At 41.0% G+C, this 21,572-nt stretch overlaps 1 protein-coding gene across 2 annotated transcripts in view; it reads left to right on the top strand.

Moving 5' to 3' along the window:
• The first annotated feature begins 8,743 nt into the window (after window positions 1-8,743).
• TBC1D12 (TBC1 domain family member 12) overlaps window positions 8,744-21,572 on the top strand; it is a 120,481-nt gene continuing 107,652 nt past the window's right edge. For both annotated transcript variants that reach the window (XR_010085623.1, XM_063434583.1), the window contains exon 1: window positions 8,744-9,578. Coding sequence is in view for 1 of the 2 variants with exons in the window: in XM_063434583.1 (XP_063290653.1) it covers window positions 9,013-9,578 (566 nt within the window). In the remaining variant the exon portion in view is untranslated. The remainder of the gene's footprint in view (window positions 9,579-21,572) is intronic.

Genomic DNA, 21,572 nt, shown 5'->3' on the forward strand with positions numbered 1-21,572 from the left:
GTCTTTTCAGAGAAAAAGCAGTGTTTACATTACAGCCTAGTTATAACTTCATTGGCCACTCCTCAGATAGCTGTTAGAGATCCTTCCTGGGTCATGGCTGCCTAAAATGCATCCAAACATTCAGTGTCTCCTCCCTCTGCATGCAGACACTGAAATTTCCTCATAGAGATTCATTGATTCAATTCATCTCTATGAGGAGATGCTGAGTGGCCAGGGCTGTGTTTGAATCGTGCTGGCTCTGCCCCTTATCTGCCTCCTTGTTAGCCTCAGCCAATCCTATGGAGAAGCACTGTGATTGGATCAGGCTACCACATCTGATGATGTCAGCAGACAGCTTGTTTTTCTGAGGCAAACAGCATGCAGAGCTTTAGCTTCAGGCTTGAATACAAGCAAGATTTTGCTATATTTATGGAGACATGAGGGGCCCAGATGGGCTAGATGGTGGTTTAAACACTATAGGGTCAGGAATACATGTTTATGTGCCTGACCCTATAGTATTCCTTTAATTTTATCTTCTGAGCTTTCCTGTACAATACAAGCAAACCTTGTACTTTCACCACCAGGTGGTGCCAAAAGACAGATATTGGAGCACACATCTATTAAAGGCTTTATTTGAAACTACCCCATAGACAGGTTTACAAACTGGGGTTACTGCCTAATAATATAAAGGAATCCAACTTTCATAGGAGGATAGGGGCTACAGAGGGATGTAGCACAGATTAACTTGCATATGTGCCATGCACAGCCTTTTTCTTTCTTAGGTTGAAGTCAGCAGAAAAGCTGACACTTTCAATATACTAATTTCAGTACAAAAGGCAAAGAAGTGAGCTCACGGGAGCTGATCTGCACCATAAAAGATAATAAAATATGTAGAATTAATATTAATGAGCATGCCTCTGGCTCTATAGAATTTCTAGTTTATGTGTCGCTCTTTTTTGTCCTTGCTTGCAATTTAAGTAAGCAGGATTATAATATAGATATATACGAGGTCTGTCCAGAAAGTATCCAGCCATGTAATATGACAAATAGAGACATTTATTGAAGATGATACAAGACACATTGTACATAGGACAATGATGCCTCAGTTCCCTTCAAAGTAGGCACCTTGGGACCTCAAAAAAAGAGTACTTGGAAACTAGGGAGCTCATACCACTGTGCTGTGAAGTACAAATTAATTTAAAGATCAAAGGAAAAAACTAAAAGTTTGGTAAAGAAAAAAATTCCCAACATACCGCTCTGGGACTCAAAACCCGAGGCAAGGAACTCCAAATCCTCATGAAGGAATACACAGAAAAAACAAAAAAATAATGCCAGAAAAACAAGCGCTCCGAATCCAAAAGGAAAAGGTTTATTCCACAAGGTACATAGACAAACAGGGGAAAACAAAAAAACAACAAAATCTTCCTTACATGTTTCCGACTACCCGGTCCTTAGACATGACAGTAATTACTCCTGTGAAAGGATCTCCTCTGTCGGCCTCGGCCCACGGGCATTGCAGTGGGGGCCTTATGCTTGTGGGGCCCCGGGCATCTGCCCGGCATGTCCATGCAGACGGCCCTGCTGCATAACCCCCATATGGGCAGCGAGAACTGAGGAGGCTGCAGACTGGAAAGGGGAATGACTCTGGGTGCAGTCACAGAGAATATGTCTCCAGGGGATCCTGGAATGGGTGAGTACACGGCCGTCTTTAAAGCGGGGCAAACGGGGCAGCTGCCCTGGGCCCCATTCACTCCTGGGGGGCCCAAAGCAGCTACCCCGTGGGCCCCGCTGTACGCCAATTTTAATTTTTTTATTTTCCCCCTGGGCCCGGGTGCTGCGGCTGCACCGGGAGCCCACACACTAAAAGGGCCTGGTCATGCGCTGTGGCCCTTTAACAGCGCGACCGGGCCCCCTTGTTTTACCGTAGCAGGCTGGGAGGAAGTGACTGCTGTGAGTCACTTCCTCCCAGATAGAACGAAGCCGCGCTGGATGGAGGAGGAGGAGGCCGTCAGGAGGGAGCTGGAGTGCAGGAGCCTCACTCTCCCAACAACCTCAGCGTGCCACTGGACCCCAGGGAACCCATAAGGTAGGCTGGAGGATGGCTTTATAAATGTAAACGTTGCATGTGTGTGTGTGTGTCTTACTATGTGTGTATGTGTGTGAGTATGTCTGTCAGGGTGTCTGTGTGTGTGTCACCATTTCTGTGTGTGTCATTATGTCTGTCAGTGTGTCAGTATGTCTGTCAGTATGTCTGTCAGTGTGTCAGGGTGTCTGTGTTTGTCAGTATGTCTGTGTGTCTTAGTATGCGTGTATGGGTGTGAGGATGTCTGTCAGGGTGTCTGTGTGTGTGTGTCACCATTTCTGTGTGTGTGTCTGTATATCTGTGTAACAAAATAGAAGGAAAGTCGAGGCACTCCAAGGTACAAATCAGGCAATTTTATTGAACCCACTCCATCGCAACGTTTCGACCTACACAGTCTTTGTCAAGCTACTAAGTGCATGTATACATTCATTTTTATAGGAATACAAGTGATTAACAATTAACAAGATCCCATCAAACAATTAGTTAAAATTACATCCATATACAACCCCCAGAATGGCCACATTGATAGTAAAGGCTAACAGCTGTGTCACGAGTGTCAATTAACTCAATTGGAAGCTTTCTCAATCAGTACCATCCCTGGGATATGGAGACAAAATTGGAAAAAATTAAAATTAAAAGGTAAATATCACAGTAATAAACAATAAAATGAATCAAAGCCAGATCGAGTCCAATTTCTCTTCAAGCATTACTATTAATAACTTTAGTATGATAATATCTGATTCTCTGACATATATAATATAGAATATATACGTTTGTAAAAAAAAGAAAAGAACATATATAAAAGTGATAAAGATAAACAATCAGTATATGTGTTCCAAAAGTTATATGTACACACATAAAGAAACGTGTTGTATATAAGAAAGGTCTACAGAATTTGGATAGACAGTGTACATGTTAATAGACAGATTCCAAAGCTGTGAGTAGTTCTAGTTCATAATTATATTTTAAGTGTTGAAGTGTATTATATGAAATATCACAATAAAAAGTAACTATATAACCAAATATAAAAAGCAGGTGTGAAACCCATTATTCTAAGATAAAGTACATAAAGTGAAAAACGATCATATTATAGAATTTATTCAATAAATCTATCAGAGATCTATATTAAGTAATCAAAGTCATTCAATTTTCTATGATTAAATTATAAGAGATAAAGACCTGACTGGTCCAGAATTCATTTATGTGCATTTAGTAGATATGTCCCCAGCACCCTGTATATCTGTTTGTGTCTTAGTATGTGTGTGAGTATGTCTGTCAGGGTGTCTGTATGTGTCAGTATGTGTGTCTTAGTATGCCTGTGTGTGTCAGTATGTCTGTCAGGGTGTCTGTGTGTGTGTCACTATGTCTGTGAGTCAGTATGTCTGTGCGTGTGTCAGTATGTCTGTCAGGGCCTTTGTGTGTGTCAGTATGTCTCTGTGTGTGTCAGGATGTCTGTCAGTGTGTAAAAATTTAAACTGTGCATGTGTGTCAGTATGCCTGTGTTTGTGTGTGAGTATGTCTGTCAGGGTGTCTGTGTGTGTATCAGTATGTCTGTCAGTGTGTATCTCTGTTGTCAGTATGTATATCGGTGTATCTGTATTAAGTATATCTATGTTTCTCTATGTGGTCTGTGTGTATCTGCATGTGTGTCAGGTTGTGTATCTGCGTGTCTGTATGTGTGTCAGTGTGTGTATCTGTACGTTATCATTGTATGTATTTGTATGTTGTCAGTGTGTGTACCTGCGTGTGCATATCTGTGTGCATCTGTATATAGTCAGTTTTATTATCTGTGTATGCATGTGTGTCAGTATATGCATCAGTGTGTCTGAGTATCCATATGTGTCAGTGTTTGTATCTATGTCTATGTATGTGTGTCAGGTTGTGTGTCTGTGTGTCTGTATGTGTTAGTGTGTGTATCTGTGTCCGTCTGTATCTGCATGTGTGTTAGTGTGAGTGTCAGTGTTTATGTCTGTGTATCTGCATGTGTTTCAGTGTGTGGCAATCTCTGTGTACATGTGCATACATCTCATCATTCAAATCACCAACACTACACACAAGTGCACCCCTGCATTCAACCTTCAATACTACATACAAACACACTCCTGCATTGAAACGTCAACAATACATAAATACCAAAAATATATATAAACACACCCCAGCATTTAAAAAAACAAGCAAAAAATAACTACACATAGATGCATGCTTGCATTCAAACACCAACACCATATACAAACATTCCCCTACATTTACACAAACATACTCCATACACAAACATGCATTCATTCAAACACACAAACACAACTCAGTGCTAAATACGACTCTGCAAGCATGGGAAAATGGTTCCGCTACTGCGTTGGAAAGTGGAGAGCGTGATTGCATGTCAGGGAGTGGGGGTCAGGGGGCCCCATCAAATTCTTGCCCAGGGCCAAATCAATTTTAAAGACGGCCCTGGGTGAGTACCATAGAATATGTAACAGACTGTAAAAATTAGGAGTATATATGTGTGTAACATGGCTATTCTACCCTGACTTTGCTATTTTAGCCTGAATTTTTGCCATGAGGATTTCAGTTCCCTACAATTTGGACTATGGTGAAAATCCCTGTTTGTGACTTAATACAAGTTTATTCGCAAAAGTGTCAACTCTCAGGATTTCAACGTGAATTTCATATTTTAGGCCAAAATAGTTGAACTGCCAACATAGCTAACTTTTTAAATTTTAAATTTTTTAATTCTGCTCTTCTGGACGATAATGTTATATTAACTTTGAATTTCTGGCAATTTACTTCATTGATAACTTTCTTAGGATTAGAAATAGTATTTATTGCCATGACACTAGAGTGGTCTTGTGTTCTTCAGGGAAGCCTCAGTGATATTACCGCAGAGTAGCTTGTGTGTACTGTAGTTGCTGTGAAAGTTTTTCAAGGGTTCTCCAGTTCCTTTCCTGTCACTTCTTAATAATAATAATTTCCAGCACTCTGCAAATAATCCTCAACAAATCAGGAATAATCGAAAGAAATACTGAAAAAGAAGCATAAAGAATCATGAAAGTGCTTTGCTTGCTCTTGGATCTCTTGTTTTCATAATCACAGACCTACAGTGATATTTATCCAATTAATGAATTTATGGTCATTTTACAGTTATACACGTGTAAACAAAAAGAGAACACATACACAATATGATGCTAGTTTAAGTAAAATGTATCTTTGTATCTAATTAACTCCATCTAGAATGAAAATTTATTTACTTTTTTGCCTATTATTTTTCTTTTAATTAAAAAATAAAATAAAGAATAAATACATCAACATAATAAAAATAGAGAATTCAATGTTTTTGGGTGCTTTTTAAAATGTTATATTTTTACTTTTCAAAAATAGCAGGGTTACTATGTACCATTGCATTATATCTTATTTATTTTAAAAGATAATAAGGAGAATTCATTTGTTTAGGCAAACTCAATATATCTATTATGTTGCAAGCAGACATGGTATATATTTTCATACCTGAGCTAAACCTAGCAATGCAGGGCCAGCTAATTGGCTGAAAGCATGAGCTAATCACTCTTAGCCGCTAAGCATAACCCTGCAATGCCAGGATTCAGTCAGTGGAGAGAGAGTCTTGCTGTGTGGGGGCTGCAAATGGTGACCAGTGGACCCCAGTTATAAGTCAAACCATTAGAAAGTGATTTGATTACTTGCATGGGGTGAAGCGGCAGGGGGTGTACTAGCACACTCCTGGCACTTTTACCACTACAGTGTGCTGATGTGGTTATGGTGTTTGTAGTGTTCCTCTGAGAAAAAGGAACAGTTGCATGGAAAGAAAATTAATCCAGAAGACACTTTTTTCTTTTTTTTAATTAAACCTCTTCTAGAAATGAAATATTATCACATTATATCCAGAACAAAAATAACCTAATAAGACATTGTCTTGACTGATAAGGCCACATCCCTCACCTTTACAAATAAATACCCATAAGCACACCCACCGAAAAATCACTGAAACAGTTTAGCAGGGAAATGCCTGACTTCTATCGCTCCCAGGCTATGCAAACAGACACCAAAGCAGTATTCATATAGGAGAAGGCATGTGGAGAGAAATTGGGACAGGATGAGGGAGAAGGGCCTAATGGGAGACATGAAAAGAGACAGCAGGAAATAGGAAATTAAGTGGCAGTGGGAACAGAGATGAAGAAACTTTGAGAAAAGACCATGTGAAGGTATCAATTTCTGCCCACTATTTTCACAACATAATTATACACAACAACATTCAAACTCCAATGTAGAAACTGCTTTTACATCACCTCCTTTTAATTTACCTATTCTAGCTTTCCGTTTGATTTGTCTGAATTATGAACAGCATCAATACTACAAAATCATAGCACATGTACTTGCATAATTATTTACTTATACAACATTATTCACTGAACAGTGACTTAACAACTTAAGGACCAAGCGTCTGGAATAAAAGGAAATCATGACATGTCACACATGTCATGTGTCCTTAATGAACTAAAAACCGTTTACAAATACATTGTAAAGTTTAGACTAGTACAATCAATCTGTGACTATTGCAGAAGTGTTTTATTTTTGCCCAGTTTTTGCAAATTGGTTTTGTTTCAGTACAATTTTCTGTTTAGTAAATAAATCTCCTAAGCATGAATTGTTGGGAATTCAAAGGAAATGTCTAATTTTAAAAAGTATCCAAGTCATGCACGTTTGGCTGTTCTGGTCTAAAAAGTGAATTTAATTTTGAATTCCCAAAAATTGACAAGAGTTCGATTCCTAAAGTCCAAATTAAGAGTATTGTGAAAATTAGTAGGAAACTCCCAATATTGAGAGTATAAAACTGGAAGGGGGGATAGCCTCCAGGGGTTTTGCCAGTTACATAGCCCCCAACATCGGCTTCTGGTGAATGGAGATGCTGGTGGGCAAAATAAAATGAGAGCGTGCTAGTGCCACAAACCATGTCACAGACTCCTCTCGAATGGGTAGGATCCACTTGGAATAGGGGCATGGTCATCCAAATTACTGGTGGGTCTGCCTGATGTGAATGCACCCCAGGCTGCCTGCCAATCACACAGGACGGCCCAATGAGGGCAGACCATGCAAGGAAAACTGTTTCAGTGCTCTAGGCATGGTCCTAGTCCCCTAGGAAGAAGGTCTAATATTACGCACACGCTGTGTTTTTTTGGGGAACAGATCTCTGGTGTCTCCAAAAGCAGGACACTGGGGAACAAATCTGGGATGATTGGGAGGCCTGCAATTGCATGGTTTTTTTTGCAATTGGTGATAATCACCAAATGGACCTGGTCAAAAATTCGGCATGTCAGCCAGCTGTGAATGCGAGCCAGTCTGAGTCATACTACAACTGGATCCAGAAATGTTCCAACAAAGCTACACTAGTCAAGTTGTGACAATCGCATGGTTATTCACTGAGAATAGTAGGGAATTCAAAACAAATGGAGCAAATTTGCTGATTTTAAAACTAAAATAGCCAAACTGGAAGTATAGCGGACTAGGAGAATTTTTCAATTCAGCTATTTTGTTCTTAAATTTGATATTTTACTTTAAATGCCATACAATTCTCTCTTTAGTAAATAACCTTGTCGGATTTCAATTTACTATTGAAATTGAGTTGAGTAAATTATCCAAATTGTGTTATTTTTGTCCAAAATGTACCAAATCCCTGATTATTCCCTGTGAGTGTCTTTCAGTGTTCCCCTAGGCTGCTGTCACCCTAGCATGACCCCTGTAACCCTCACACCCTGAGCATAGCACAGTTAGTAAATTATCCAAATTGTGTTATTTTGGCCTAAAATGTATCAAATCCCTCATTATTCCCTGTGCGTGTCTTTCAGTGTTCCCTAGGCTGCTGTCACCCTGACTGCATGCCCCCTGTAACCCTCACACCCTGAGCATAGCACAGTTAGTAAATTATCCAAATTGTGTTATTCTGGCCTAAAATGTACCAAATCCCTGATTATTCCCTGTGAGTGTCTTTCAGTGTTCCCTAGGCTGCTGTCACCCTAGCATGACCCCTGTAACCCTCACACCCTGAGCATAGCACAGTTAGTAAATTATCCAAATTGTGTTATTTTGGCCTAAAATGTATCAAATCCCTGATTATTCCCTGTACGTGTCTTTCAGTGTTGCCCTAGGCTGCTGTCACCCTAGCATGCCCCCTGTAACCGTCACACCCTGAGCATAGCACAGTTAGTAAATTATCCAAATTGTGTTATTTTGGCCTAAAATGTACCAAATCCCTCATTATTCCCTGTACGTGTCTTTCAGTGTTGCCCTAGGCTGCTGTCACCCTGACTGCATGCCCCCTGTAACCGTCACCCTTAGCATAGCACAGTTAGTAAATTATCCAAATTGTGTTATTCTGGCCTAAAATGTACCAAATCCCTCATTATTCCCTGTGAGTGTCTTTTAGTGTTGCCCTGGGCTGCTGTCACCCTGACTGCATGCCCCCTGTAACCCTCACACCCTGAGCATAGCACAGTTAGTAAATTATCCAAATTGTGTTATTCTGGCCTAAAATGTATCAAATCCCTCATTATTCCCTGTGCGTGTCTTTTAGTGTTGCCCTGGGCTCCTGTCACCCTGGCATGCCCCCTGTTACCCTCACACCCTGAGCCCAGCAATGACCCCGCCCTCTCTCTCGGGAACTACAACTCCCAGAATCCACCGGGAGCCGGGCTCACTCAGCTTCCGTATTTACGGACCATGTAACGACATCGCGCTGGAGGGGACGCTCTCCTCACCTCCCCGGAGCTCAGACTGACACAGACCCCCAGAGAGCCGTGCTGCCCGGCGTCCACCCCCCCAGCCACGGAGCGTTATACTAGCGGAACTTGGCGGCGGCCCCTACACCGCTCCCGGGGGGGCCCGGCCCCCGCCCTCCCCCCGCTAGGCCGCCGCTGAGGGCGTCTGGTTGCCCGGGGCAGCAAATGGTTGGGCCAGAGGATGGCGGCGGCCAGGGGAGTCCTGCCTGTCACAGGGCCGGAGTGACGGAGGACGAGGAAGGCGAGGAGGAGGCGGACATCCTCCGGCTCTATATCTCCGGCCCGGCCGTCAGGATGACCAACGGGGACCTGGGATACCCCTCCCGGGGGGGCAAGGAGGAGCCGGCCCCGGGCGCCATGGACAGCGAGGAGCTCAGGCTGCCCAATGGAGGACACCGGCTGGCCGGCCCGTGCTGCCCGGGGGGGTCCTGTCACCCCCCGGAGCCCCCCGGGTACCCTTCCCCCAGTGCGGCCGGCTCGGGGGCCTCCAGCTGCAGCTCGTCCCCGGTCAGCGCGCACACCGTGGCCGGTTACTTCGTGTCCGAGGAGGCCGACCGATTCCGGTTCCTGGATGTCACCCTGAGCTCCCGAAACACGTTCGAGGTGAGCCGCCGGCAAAGCGCCCCGGACCACCTCCATGACGGACTCAGCCTGCCCGAAGGGGAATTCGGTCCCCGGGAACAGGACGGAGACAGACCCTGGAGGATGGGGATCGCAGACTTCTTCACAAGGTGAGATCTCCATGGCAACAGAGCCACCCATCGGGGATACTGCCATACAGGGGATACAGGGCTGGCATGCTCTAGGTACCCATCGGGGATATGGCCAAACAGTGGATACAGGACTGGCATGCTCTAGGTACCCATCTAGGATACTGCCATACAGGGCTGGCATGCTCTAGGTACCCATCTAGGATACTGCCATACAGGGCTGGCATGCTCTAGGTACCCATCTAGGATATTGCCATACAGGGGATACAGGGCTGGAATGCTCTATCTGGGATGCTCTGGGTACCAGGCTACAGAGCATACCAAGCTTGGATACATGAGATACAGGGCTTGCATGCTCTCTAGGTAGCCATCTAGATTGCTGTCATACATCGATACAGGCTTGGCATACTCTGGGTACCCATCTAGGATGTTGTCATACAGGGGATCCATGGCTGGCATGGTTGGATAACTAACTAAGATGCTGTCATAGATGGATAAGGGTCTGGCATGCTGTGGGTATCCATCTGGGATGCTGTTATACAGGAGATACATGGCTGACATTCTCTGGGTACCTCTCTGGGATGTGTCATAAAGTTGATCAATGGCTGGCATGGTCTGGGTACCAGTCTACCTCCCTGGTATCCAAGTAGCCTTCCAATGCACTCGTCTAGCCAATAGGCAGGATTTACCTTTCTCTTAATCCAAGGTAAATACTGCCAGATACCTATTCATTTATTTAATAGGCTCAATGCCACTTAGATGCTCGCGAAAAGTGAATAGCTATCCTACTCAAAGCCATTTGGGTTTCTGATTGTATTACATTTTTCAATCGTAAAATCCTAAACCATAGCTGCATGATAAAACTGCATTTTCTCTCAAGGTAGGTAGGATTGCCTGATCCACCATGTTTTCATGGAAGTGGCATTTCTTTAAACAGATGGTCAGCACATGAACGGAGCTGCCTCTTATATTATGGAGAAGGAGTCAGGGATCAGTTGACTGTTAAACGAAAGTTCTGTGGAATTCTGCTTTTGATTAGTCATAATTGGTTTCACCCATGAAGCACATGTTTTTGCAGATGGTGTGTACGGCATCATCACCCTGATGTTGCTAAATGTATAGACCTTCTAAGTCTCTCAGGACTGACCACCACTGGAGGTGTGTTTTTAGGGAACTTTTTACATTGTCCAAGTAAAATGTCCCTTTAGTGAGAAACCTGCATAATTAGAAAAGCAAAGCTTTATAATTTTCATTAGCCATTGGTTAGTGAAAATTCACCTGTGGGGAGTGTATCATGGATACTCAGAGCTCGGAGTAATTACTTTTAGCCTGGCTAGTAGCATAGAACCTGACACAGAGTCCTGAGGAAAAATATTTTTTATGGATTTCTTTTTCAGTCTCATATGCTCCTTAAAAACACAATTTTGTGTGGGGGTGAGTTAACACCCTCCCTCCCCCCTTAACACTAAACCGGCAAACCAATGATAATGCCATAGTCATCCATTTTTGTCTGATTCATACACAGATTTATTGTATTGTGGAAATGAATCATCTCCATGAAGTAACACATCATCATATTATATTATTTTTGCTTATTGTATTTTGATGACCTTATCCCATTTATATGTGTGGGTTTCCACTGACATTGACAGCAGTCCAGTTTTGTATTCATGGTAAGTTCAGTGAGTGTTCAGTTTCAGCTTCTTAATTCTCAAGGCTGATCACTGAACTTGTGTGAATGTTTGTGGGACAGAACCACTCTGGCAATCAAATGATTACACACATGCAGCTAAAAGACAAGGGGATCAGTGAATATTTTCAGGGACACCACAACCGCTCTTGACTATTCGTTCCTGATGTAATTACATTATGTTCTGCAAAAGATAAAGGGATTAATCCATAAAATAGTAAATATCCTGTTGCGTTGCTTTAGAGAAGAAGAAAACCATATTGAAATACTTGGTAGTTGGTACTCAAAGCCCTTTAGCAGAGATAGGGATGTATAGGTATCAAATCCATTGATCTTGAGGTCTGTCATTGTCCATTTAATAATGTAGTCCATGGGTAGGAAACCTTCATTACTCCAGATGTTTTAAACTACATCTCCCTTAATGGTCTTACAGGAACAAGGCTGGCAAAACATCAAGGGATATGTAGTCCATAACATCTGGAGTGCTGATGGGTGGCTCCCCCTGCTGTAGTCCATACTGCTTGCTGAACCATTCGGTCACAAAAGATTGCAGCTTGTTTGTCTTTCCAGGGCTCCAATGTAGAGACTGGAAACAAATTTATTACCGGTAACTTGAAATGCCTCTTGGCAGCTATGGGTTTGCAACATCTTCAGGCAGACCACATTTAAATGTTTCTATTGTTTCACTTACCTGGGGTCCACCAGGTGCTGTTGTCTGCACTACAGGGCTTAGCATAAGAGACGTAACAGAAACTGTTAAGCTGAAACTTACTTATTTCGCAGAGGCACTCCTGGCACAATACCCATTACAGAGTTCAACCTACCAAACCCCATGAGATGTCCTGTTCCAATCCTGCTGCATTTCCCATCCTCAATAAAGTGTAGAATGCAAACTGCAGATATGACACGTGTTTTTTCACACTCATCAGTAGTCCTTAATGGGTAGGAGCTTGTTCCTATGGACCAGACTCAACTACCTTTTAACTAATAGCTACCAAAGTATGGTTGGTAACATCATAACAGTTCCATTAAGTCTTTGTGTACGTATGCATTTTTCTCACTGTGAATGGGGAGCTACTGATACAGTCTATAAATTGGCAACTGATTAAGTATCTGGGTTAAACTGTTTAACAGTTTAACCCCTTGAGGTAAGCTGATGCATGGGAACCTCCTTGTGCCATAACAACTTCATTCAAAATGCAAAAATATATAAAATGTAAAAAGATACATAGCTTTGATGCTTCCTTGGTGCTCTGTATAGGGGTGTTGCCTGCAGCTGCAGACACCTTCCACAGCAGAAAGAAACTCTTATCACTTAATTTGTGCTCAACGTGCATTAAAAAAGGATCCTAATAGGCAGTCAGCTGTTGTGAGCCACAAGCCTACTTTGATTTTCATTTTTTTCAGAGAAAACGCAGTGTTTACATTACAGCCTAGTGATAACTCCACTGGCCACTCCTTAGATGGCTGCTAAAGCTGCCTCCTTAAGCAGTTCTGCCTAATGTGCAGCACTGCCAATCAGTGTTGCCACCCTCTGCATTGAGGGAACTGAACTTTCCTTATAGAGATGCATTGATTCAATTCATCTCTGAGGAGTTGCTGTTTGGCTTGTGCTGACTCTACCCCTGATCTTCATTATTGACAGTCTCAGCCAATCCTATAGGGAAGCATTGTGATTGGCTCAGACCACCACTTCTGATGATGTTGGCAGGCAGGGTCATGTCGGAGGCAAACCGAGACAAAGCCAGCAACTTCAGACTTAAATACAAGTAAGATTTTACTATATTTAGGGAGGCAAGAGGGGAGCCAGGGGGGGCTAGATTGTGGTTTTAACACCATAGGGTCAGGAATACATGTTTGTGTTCTTGGCCCTATAGTGCTCCATAACCATGCAATGAAAATGATTGCAGTTTTTGAGAAACTGCAGTGATCAGATTGCATTACTTAGACAGCCTCTAGTGGCTATCTACCACACAGCAATGATAGGAGCTTCTGGGAGTTTACCAGATTCTAAATAGCCTAAATGGTGCAGTGAAATCCCCATAGGAAAGCATTGAGTCAATGCTTTCCTATTTGGAGCAATGTTAATTTTGGCAGGAAAATTCAATTTAGTTTTGAGTCCTAGTCTTTTGACTAAAAAGCAATTTTAGTTTGTCATATATTAGTCATCTGAATTGTTTTAGTTGACTAAATCTCCAGTAGATTTTAGTCGACACTACTAAAGTCTAATAGGTTTAGTTAAAGCCTCTATCATTCTCTTTTGTCCCTTCCACAGCCCTTTTGTGTCCTCCCAGCTCCTTTAGGTGTCTTTCTCCCAAGATCTGGTCTGTCTCTTTTGCCCCTTACACAGCCCCTCTGTGCAGTGAAAAACGGACAACAGCTCAACGGCACAAGATGAACTAAAACCAGCTTGTGATCTGAGCGGGGACCCACCGAAGGGCAGGCTAATTGAGCTGTTGTCAGTTTTCACCTCTCCTGCTACTTGTTTTTTTCTCCTTAAGTTTAAAGGGCAATCCAGGCGTGGACCCCTTGCTCATGGTGCCTAGAGGGATATTGGCTATACCTCACTGATACCTTACAAGTTTGAAACGATCCTCTGGGGTTGCTGTATCTATCGTGCAGAGTGAACTTGCTGGCATTTCCGATCTGGACTGCCCCTAGGGACCAGTCTGATGTGCTTCAGATATGTTCTCTCTGTAATTGTACAAGATGAGCTAAAACCAGCTTGTGATCTGAACGGGGACCCACTGAAGGCTAATTGAGCTGTTGTCCGTTCTCACCATTCTTGCTGCTTGTTTTTCTCTCCTCTGTGCAGTTTTAATTTTGGTGGTAAATTCCAATTTAGTTTTAGTGTTAGTCTTTTGACTAAAAAGCAGTTTTAGTCGTATTTTAGTCTGAATCTGAATTGTTCTAGTTTTAGTAGACTAAAATGAACTTATTGGGGGCCTCTTGTGCTTGCTGCACTTGCCGTGCATGCGCATAAGGCCCCCCCCACGTTGGAGGAGGCGGAGTGCTGACCGAGTGCTGAGGAAGATTAGTACTGGAATTGGGTAAGTAAATAAAGTTTTTTGTTTTGTTTTTAACCCTCTATGTGCTGCAAGGGGGTTTGCCAATGCCTGTGTCTGCCAAGCCTTGTTTTTTATTATTTTTCGTTAAGCACCATAAGTTATTGCCAGGGACGTTGATAGGGGAGTGGGGGCTGGAGCCCTATCTTTTTGTCCTTCAACCTGCATTGCTCTCCCTGCCTGTTTCCAATCTCCTTGATGAGTCTAGTACTCGGCAAAGCAGTGTAGTGATCGGAACGCACAGGGAATATGAAACTATCATATTCTCTGTGTGTCCTTATCGCTGTACTTTTTCCACTATTGGCTGAGCCTCACTGATGAGATGTACGCAGGGAGAGCAGAGCAACATGTCATTGGCAGCAGGGGAGACCGGTAAAGGTGGGAGACAAGCTAAGCGCAGGGCCGGTGGCATACTACCTGAATGATCTCCTTACAGAAGGCCTGTGTGTGATTGTGCGTTTCTGCCCATCTGTAACTGAGTGTGTCAAGTACTTTAGCTTGCTGAACTGCTTTGTGTCTAAAGAATGTCCTCTCTTTGTATAATGGGGGGGGGGGGGGGGGGGCACATTTCTAAAGAAATTGGCACTTCTATAAGTTAACCTTGTTACACCGCAGACTGTCAATAAGACAACTGGCCCTGTTACTTCCTGGTTATTAAGCTGAGTGGAGCTAAACTCAAGAGACATGTACCGTTTGCTCTGGGCTTCTAATTGAACTACACTGGAAGCCTTTGATTAGACAGCTACAGAAAATCTGTGCTTGGTGAGTGGAGGAGGGCTTGCAAATGCTTTAAACAAGAGATCTGCAGATTTTGCAAGGTGTTTATAGATATACCCCCAATGAAAACTGCATGCATTTAATTATGCATTTTTTTTTCACTGGAGGTATATCTATTAAACTGACTTTTATTTTATTTGGGCATTGGAGAGTCCCTTTTTATATTTGAGTTGGAGAAGGTCAGGGGTGGGCCTTTAGGAAGGGGTCATGACATTTATATTTGGCCTTAAGCCCTGGGTATTGTTTTGACCTTAGCAATGTAGCAGTTATGGTGTCACGAGTGCCATGGGGCCATCCCACTGCAATTATTATTACAGTTTAACAATTTGCATGGGTACTACAGGGTGCCTGCTTCTTGTTCAGTAGTCTCCTATTTGCATTATGGGTCAGTTGTCTGGGTGGTAGGTGGACTAACATTTTAAAGGTATTAAATAGTGTCTGCTAAAGTCCATATATAACATTTTGTTATGCATTGACATTATTTTCTGCTGCCTTCTGGAAACAGCCCTAAAGGAAATCAGAAGTGAAAACAGCACCAGCTGTATGAGACCTGACAACTGGTGCATATAAACAGATAATTTGCTTAACTCCTCAGCTGCCAAAAAGGAACGCTATAATGGTATGTCTGGCAATAGTAATGTCTGTGTAATATATATACACAGAAATTAAAAATATCTGTATTCATCTTTTAGCTCTGAATTGTATGTATCTAATGAAATTTAGAATATGAGAATTGTTGTATCATGGTATTGTGCTTTATGAATGTTATGTGAAATGGCATACTTCACAATTCTAGGATTTGTGCGTGTGTTGTTTCCTTCTTAACTTTTTATTACACGGTAGCTAGAATACCAAAGATTCTTTCCTGCAGTTCGAACTGCTGCAACACACGCTTTCAATCATACTTTCTAACTTAGTGCACCAGTTCACTTGTCCCTGGTTACCTGTGAATGATTAGTACAGTAGAGTGACACACTAAATGTTGAGTTTGCTATACAACATTTATTCATTTTTATTCGGTTCAATTGATTGAATATCAACCAAACTGAAGTTACATTGACACAAATGAATACTGGATCAAGGTTTTTCCTGCTTCCAGTGATTTAAAGTTGGCATATTTTTCATAAGCTGCACAATTTAAAGTGAATTGCTATATGGTGAGCATCCTAATGCGTTGAATGAAGTTCATAGAACAGTGAAGGATGATAACTAGATTGTGGACTTGTGTAGCTAGCTGTAGGGTTTGACTGTTGACAGCTAAAAGAGCACTTCTCTTTACAGAAAGTTCAACTGATCATAAAAAGAAGTGTTGTGCCATTCAAGTTGAATTAGCTGAGACACAGTTGGTAACCCGAGGTAATACAAAAAGTGTGTGTGTGTGTGTATATATGTCTGTGGGAAAAGCAAGTCAGATGACTTGACTGATGTGTTTATTTGTGTTTAGCAATGTATTAACTATCCACTTCAGGTGGAAGGGGTTTTCATCCACACTTTTTCCCCCACCCCAACTCTCTTGGTATGTACTTTACAAGTAACGCCAAGCCTCCACTGCAAGCCAGTAACCAACCTCATGCTAATGAGTTGCATTAACAACAAAACAGCTGTCCATGAGTGGTTCACTGGCTTTACTCCTCTTCCTGAGTTGTCTTTGAAAGCTGTTGTATACAGCGGACACATACTCCAAGGAATCCATGCATAAATTAGAATTATGAGGCAAAAAGTTAGTTCTTTGTTGAGCTTATTTGCATACACCTACCCAGAATCCCTTGCAGTAGTGAGAGCACTGTTAAAGTGAGATTTCTGTGGGAAAAGCAAGTCTTATGGCTTGACTGGTGTGTGTCTTTGTGATTTGTGTTTGGCAATGTAATATCTATCTATCTATCTATCTATCTATCTATCTATCTATCTATCTATCTATCTATCTATCTATCTATCTATCTATCTATCTATCTATCTATCTCTCTCTAGCATATGGATAATGATTCAAACTAGACAAAAGGTCTGGATGGCACTGGTTTATAAATGAAGAAATCTTTCTGCCCAGCTAAACATTAATATCCAGTCAGGTGTGTCATGGTATTTTTGGTATTTGAAGCTTGATCTGTTCTGAATCACTGAACCAAATAAGGAACTGAAATGCTTGTTGTGCTTTTGTTTAGTTTCGGGCCTTGTGCATGCATAGGAAGTATGAACTGCATGACCCATTTAAATGAACAACTGTCAATTTTTAGTAAAGGATCACTATATTGTTAGGAATACAAATCTGTTCCTCTGCACCGCCCCATGGCAATCAAAGGGTTAAAAACCCTTTAAACTCTTTCCCAGTTTTTAGCGCTGAGCTCCCTCCACACTGGCTCTGTCTCCATGTCCTCTGTAAACCTAGTGAGTGGTAACCTGATGTGCTGTTAGCGCCGCTTGCATTAGGCCTTCCCCACAGGAAAACATTGAATCAGTGCTTTACTATGGGGTTTTGCAAGACACTGGTCATCCTCATGGAAAGTGTGGCGTTAAACTCTATGAAACAGTGCCTATAGTGGCTGTCTGGTAAACTGCAATGTTTTTAGCTACAGGGTTAAGGAGACCAGGACAGTGCACCCGGACCATCTGTCTGTTTGCCTATAGTGTCCCTTTAAATAGATTGCCACAAAGTGGCAAGATATGCAGGGTTATTTTCTAAGTCAGGATGTGGTAGAGTGAAATCCGAATGGTTAAATTGGGGATAAAATGGCCGAGATGGGAAATGTCACCAAATTGGCTATGTTTGCCTTAAAGGGACACTATAGTCACCTGAACAACTTTAGCTTAATGAAGCAGTTTTGGTGTATAGAACATGCCCCTGCAGCCTCACTGCTCAATCCTCTGCCATTTAGGAGTTAAATCCCTTTGTTTATGAACCCTAGTCACGCCTCCCTGCATGTGACTTGCACAGTCTTCCATAAACACTTCCTGTAAAGAGAGCCCTATTTAGGCTTTCTTTATTGCAAGTTCTGTTTAATTAAGATTTTCTTATCCCCTGCTATGTTAATAGCTTGCTAGACCCTGCAAGAGCCTCCTGTATGTGATTAAAGTTCAATTTAGAGATTGAGATTCAATTATTTAAGGTAAATTACATCTGTTTGAAAGTGAAACCAATTTTTCTTGCATGCAGGCTCTGTCAATCATAGCCAGGGGAGGTGTGGCTAGGGCTGCATAAACAGAAACAAAGTGATTTAACCCCTTCAGGACCGCTGACGGTTCAGGACCGTCAGCGGTAAAACGTGCGTTTGGACCGCTGACGGTCCTGAACCGTCATAACGGTCTGGGGCTACTTACCTGATCGCCGTCGGTCCCACGGCGGCGATCAGTGCTCCACCCGGTCCAGGGGGACTGCCTGTCTGCCCGGGCAGTCCCCCCTCGGCAGATCAGGACCCCACGGCCATGTGATCACTCGATCACATGACCGCAATAGGGGTCTGTGTATCTGCCTGCAGGGGGACTGTCTGTGCTGACAGGCAGTCTCCCTGCAAGTAAAAAATCCAAAAAATAAAGTAAAAAAAAAAGAGTGTAAAATCAGTGTAAAAATAAATAAATAATATGTGTATATATATATATACACATGTATTATATCTATATATAATATATGTATATGTATCATATATATATAATGTCATATTAAGTGTATTTTTATATTTATATATACGTATATTAATATAAAAATACACTTATATTTAAATAACACACGAATATATACAATATATATAATTGCTATATATATGGTATATATATATTATTATAAAATACAAATAATATGTTAATAAAAATAAATAACAAAAAATAAAAATAATTTTTAATAATTATAAAAAAATATTTATATATGCAATTTTATTCTAACAGTATTTTGATATATATATATATATATATATATATATATATATATATATATATATTTATATCAAAATATACTTAGAATGTAATGATATATATATCTATGTATAAATAAATAAATAAAAACAATACGAAATATACATATGTCCATATACATAATTACATAAATAATTTCATAAATATACACGTAGACGTCAAATATATAAATATGTATATATATTAAAATTCTACATGTGTATTTATGTAATATTTTTACCTAATTAAGTAATTTTAATGATTGCAATTTGAGGGACCTGCCTGCCAACCCAGGCCGAAAGTCCAGATAATTTAATTTGCTAGCACTGTGTTTAACCCTGTAACTTTCTATGACACCCTAAAACCTGTACATGGGGGTACTGTTCTACTCGGGAGACTTCGCTGAACACAAATATTAGTGTTTCAAAACAGTAAAACATATCACAGCGATGATATTTTTCACACACAAACAGCACTTTCACTGAGGATATTATTGCTGTGATACATTTTACTGTTCTGATACACTAATATTTGTGTTCAGCGAAGTCTCCTGAGTATAACAGTACCCCACATGTAGAGGTTTTATAGTGTTTGTGAAAGTTACAGGGTCAAATATAAGGCTTGATTTTACTTTTTTTTTTTTTTAATTGAAATTTGTCGGATTGGTTAGGTTGCCTTTGAGAGCGTATGGTAGCCAAGGAATGAGAATTAGCCCCATGATGGCATACCATTTGCAAAAGAAGACAACCCAAGGTATTGCAAATGGGGTATGTTCAGCCTTTTTTAGTAGCCACTTAGTCACAAACACCGGCCAAAGTTAGCGTTTCTTGCATTTTTAACACACAAACAAATATAAATGCTAACTTTGGCCAGTGTTTGTGACTAAGTGGCTACTAAAAAAAACTGGACATACCCAATTTTGAATACCCTGGGTTGTCTACTTTAAAAAAAATATGTACATGTTAGGTGTGTTTCGGGGATTTATGACAGATAACGGTGTTACAAGGTCACTATTGATACATTTAAAATATATATATATTGAAACAGCAATTTCCTACTTGTATTTATAGGCCTATAACTTGCAAAAAAAAGCAATAAAGCATGTAAACACTGGGTGTTTTTAAACTCGGGACAAAATTTTAAATCTATTTAGCAGTTTTTTTCATTAGCTTTTGTAGATAAGTAAAAGATTTTTCAAGTAAAAGTCCAAAAACATGTTTTTTTTTTTTTTAATTTTTCACCATATTTTATTATTTTTTTTTAAATACAATATTGGACATAATACAAATAATGGTATGTAAAGAAAGCCCCTTTTGTCCTGAAAAAAACAATATATAACTTGTATGGGAACCGTAAATGAGAGAGCGGAAAATTACAGCTAAACACAAACACCACAAAAGTGTTAAAACTGCTCTGGTCCTTAACGTACAAACATCGCAAAAACAGGCCGGTCCTGAAGGGGTTAACTCCTAAATGGCAGTGAATTGAGCAGTGAAATTGCAGGGGAATGATCTATACACTAAAACTGCTTTATTTAGCTAAAGTAATTTAGGTGACTATAGTGTTCCTTTAATTTTGAAATTGGGAATTCAATTTTGCTAAATTTTTTGTAAATAGTTAGTCATATTGTGGCTATGAATGTACGTACAGCTATGTATCAGATTTTAACATATTTTTGCAGTTTGCCTTTGCACATTATATTTAAACCCTGGGGATCAATACTATTTTTTTCTCTTAATTTTTTTTTTAACATGTTAAAATCTTTTGTAGAATGCTGCACTGTACCACTGCCTCCTTTGCCATGTCACCTCATGCAAGAAAAACCTCCTTACCAGTGTATGCATATAGGTCAGCCCAAACAGCATGTAGTGAGCCACTTTAATTAACAACCTGGCTGCAAACAGTCAGAAACAAGTAGTAATAGTATTATGTGTCTCCTTACATGTCCTCTAGTTTTAATGCCGGTTGCTTTGTAGTTCAAATCAATCAGTTCTGTGTACTAATCAAATAATAAGGAAGGCCTTTTCTGAATCAAGGGGGTGTGGCTAAGGAGGCAGGGTTACAGTGCTGCATTCTACAAAACATTTGTTTTATTGTGCAAGATTTGAGCATAAAAAATAGGCAGATTGAGGCTAAAACCTATAAAATACATTATAGTTGTATTAGTGTCTGTGTAGTGTCTCTTGACGTGTGTTACTGAGGATCCAGTCACAAAAGACAATGGATTCTGCAGTAACGTACCTTCAGCTTCTGTGAATCAGCCAAATAGAAACCTATATTTCCAGGTTGACAATGTCCATTTAGTTTTGCATGTGGCATCTGCTAGCCATGCACACATCTAGAGCTGAACTCTCTCATTATAGAAGAGAGTTGAGCTATGGACTGCACATGCGCTGACTGCGGCTTTCTTGAAAGCTTAAAGGGTCCTGTCACCGTTTGGGGACTTTGCAGAATTTACAAAGTCCCCCGACTGAGACATCGCCACTGGTGATCCGATGGCCATGGGGTGCATGTAAAAGTGAGATTACTTACTTTAACCTGTCCCTTGCAAGTGCCGCCATCTTTCTCATGCTGCACCTCTTCAACTGCTGGTACTTAAGTGCC

The sequence above is a fragment of the Pelobates fuscus genome, chromosome 10, assembly GCF_036172605.1.
Source record: "Pelobates fuscus isolate aPelFus1 chromosome 10, aPelFus1.pri, whole genome shotgun sequence".
NCBI lineage: Eukaryota > Metazoa > Chordata > Amphibia > Anura > Pelobatidae > Pelobates > Pelobates fuscus.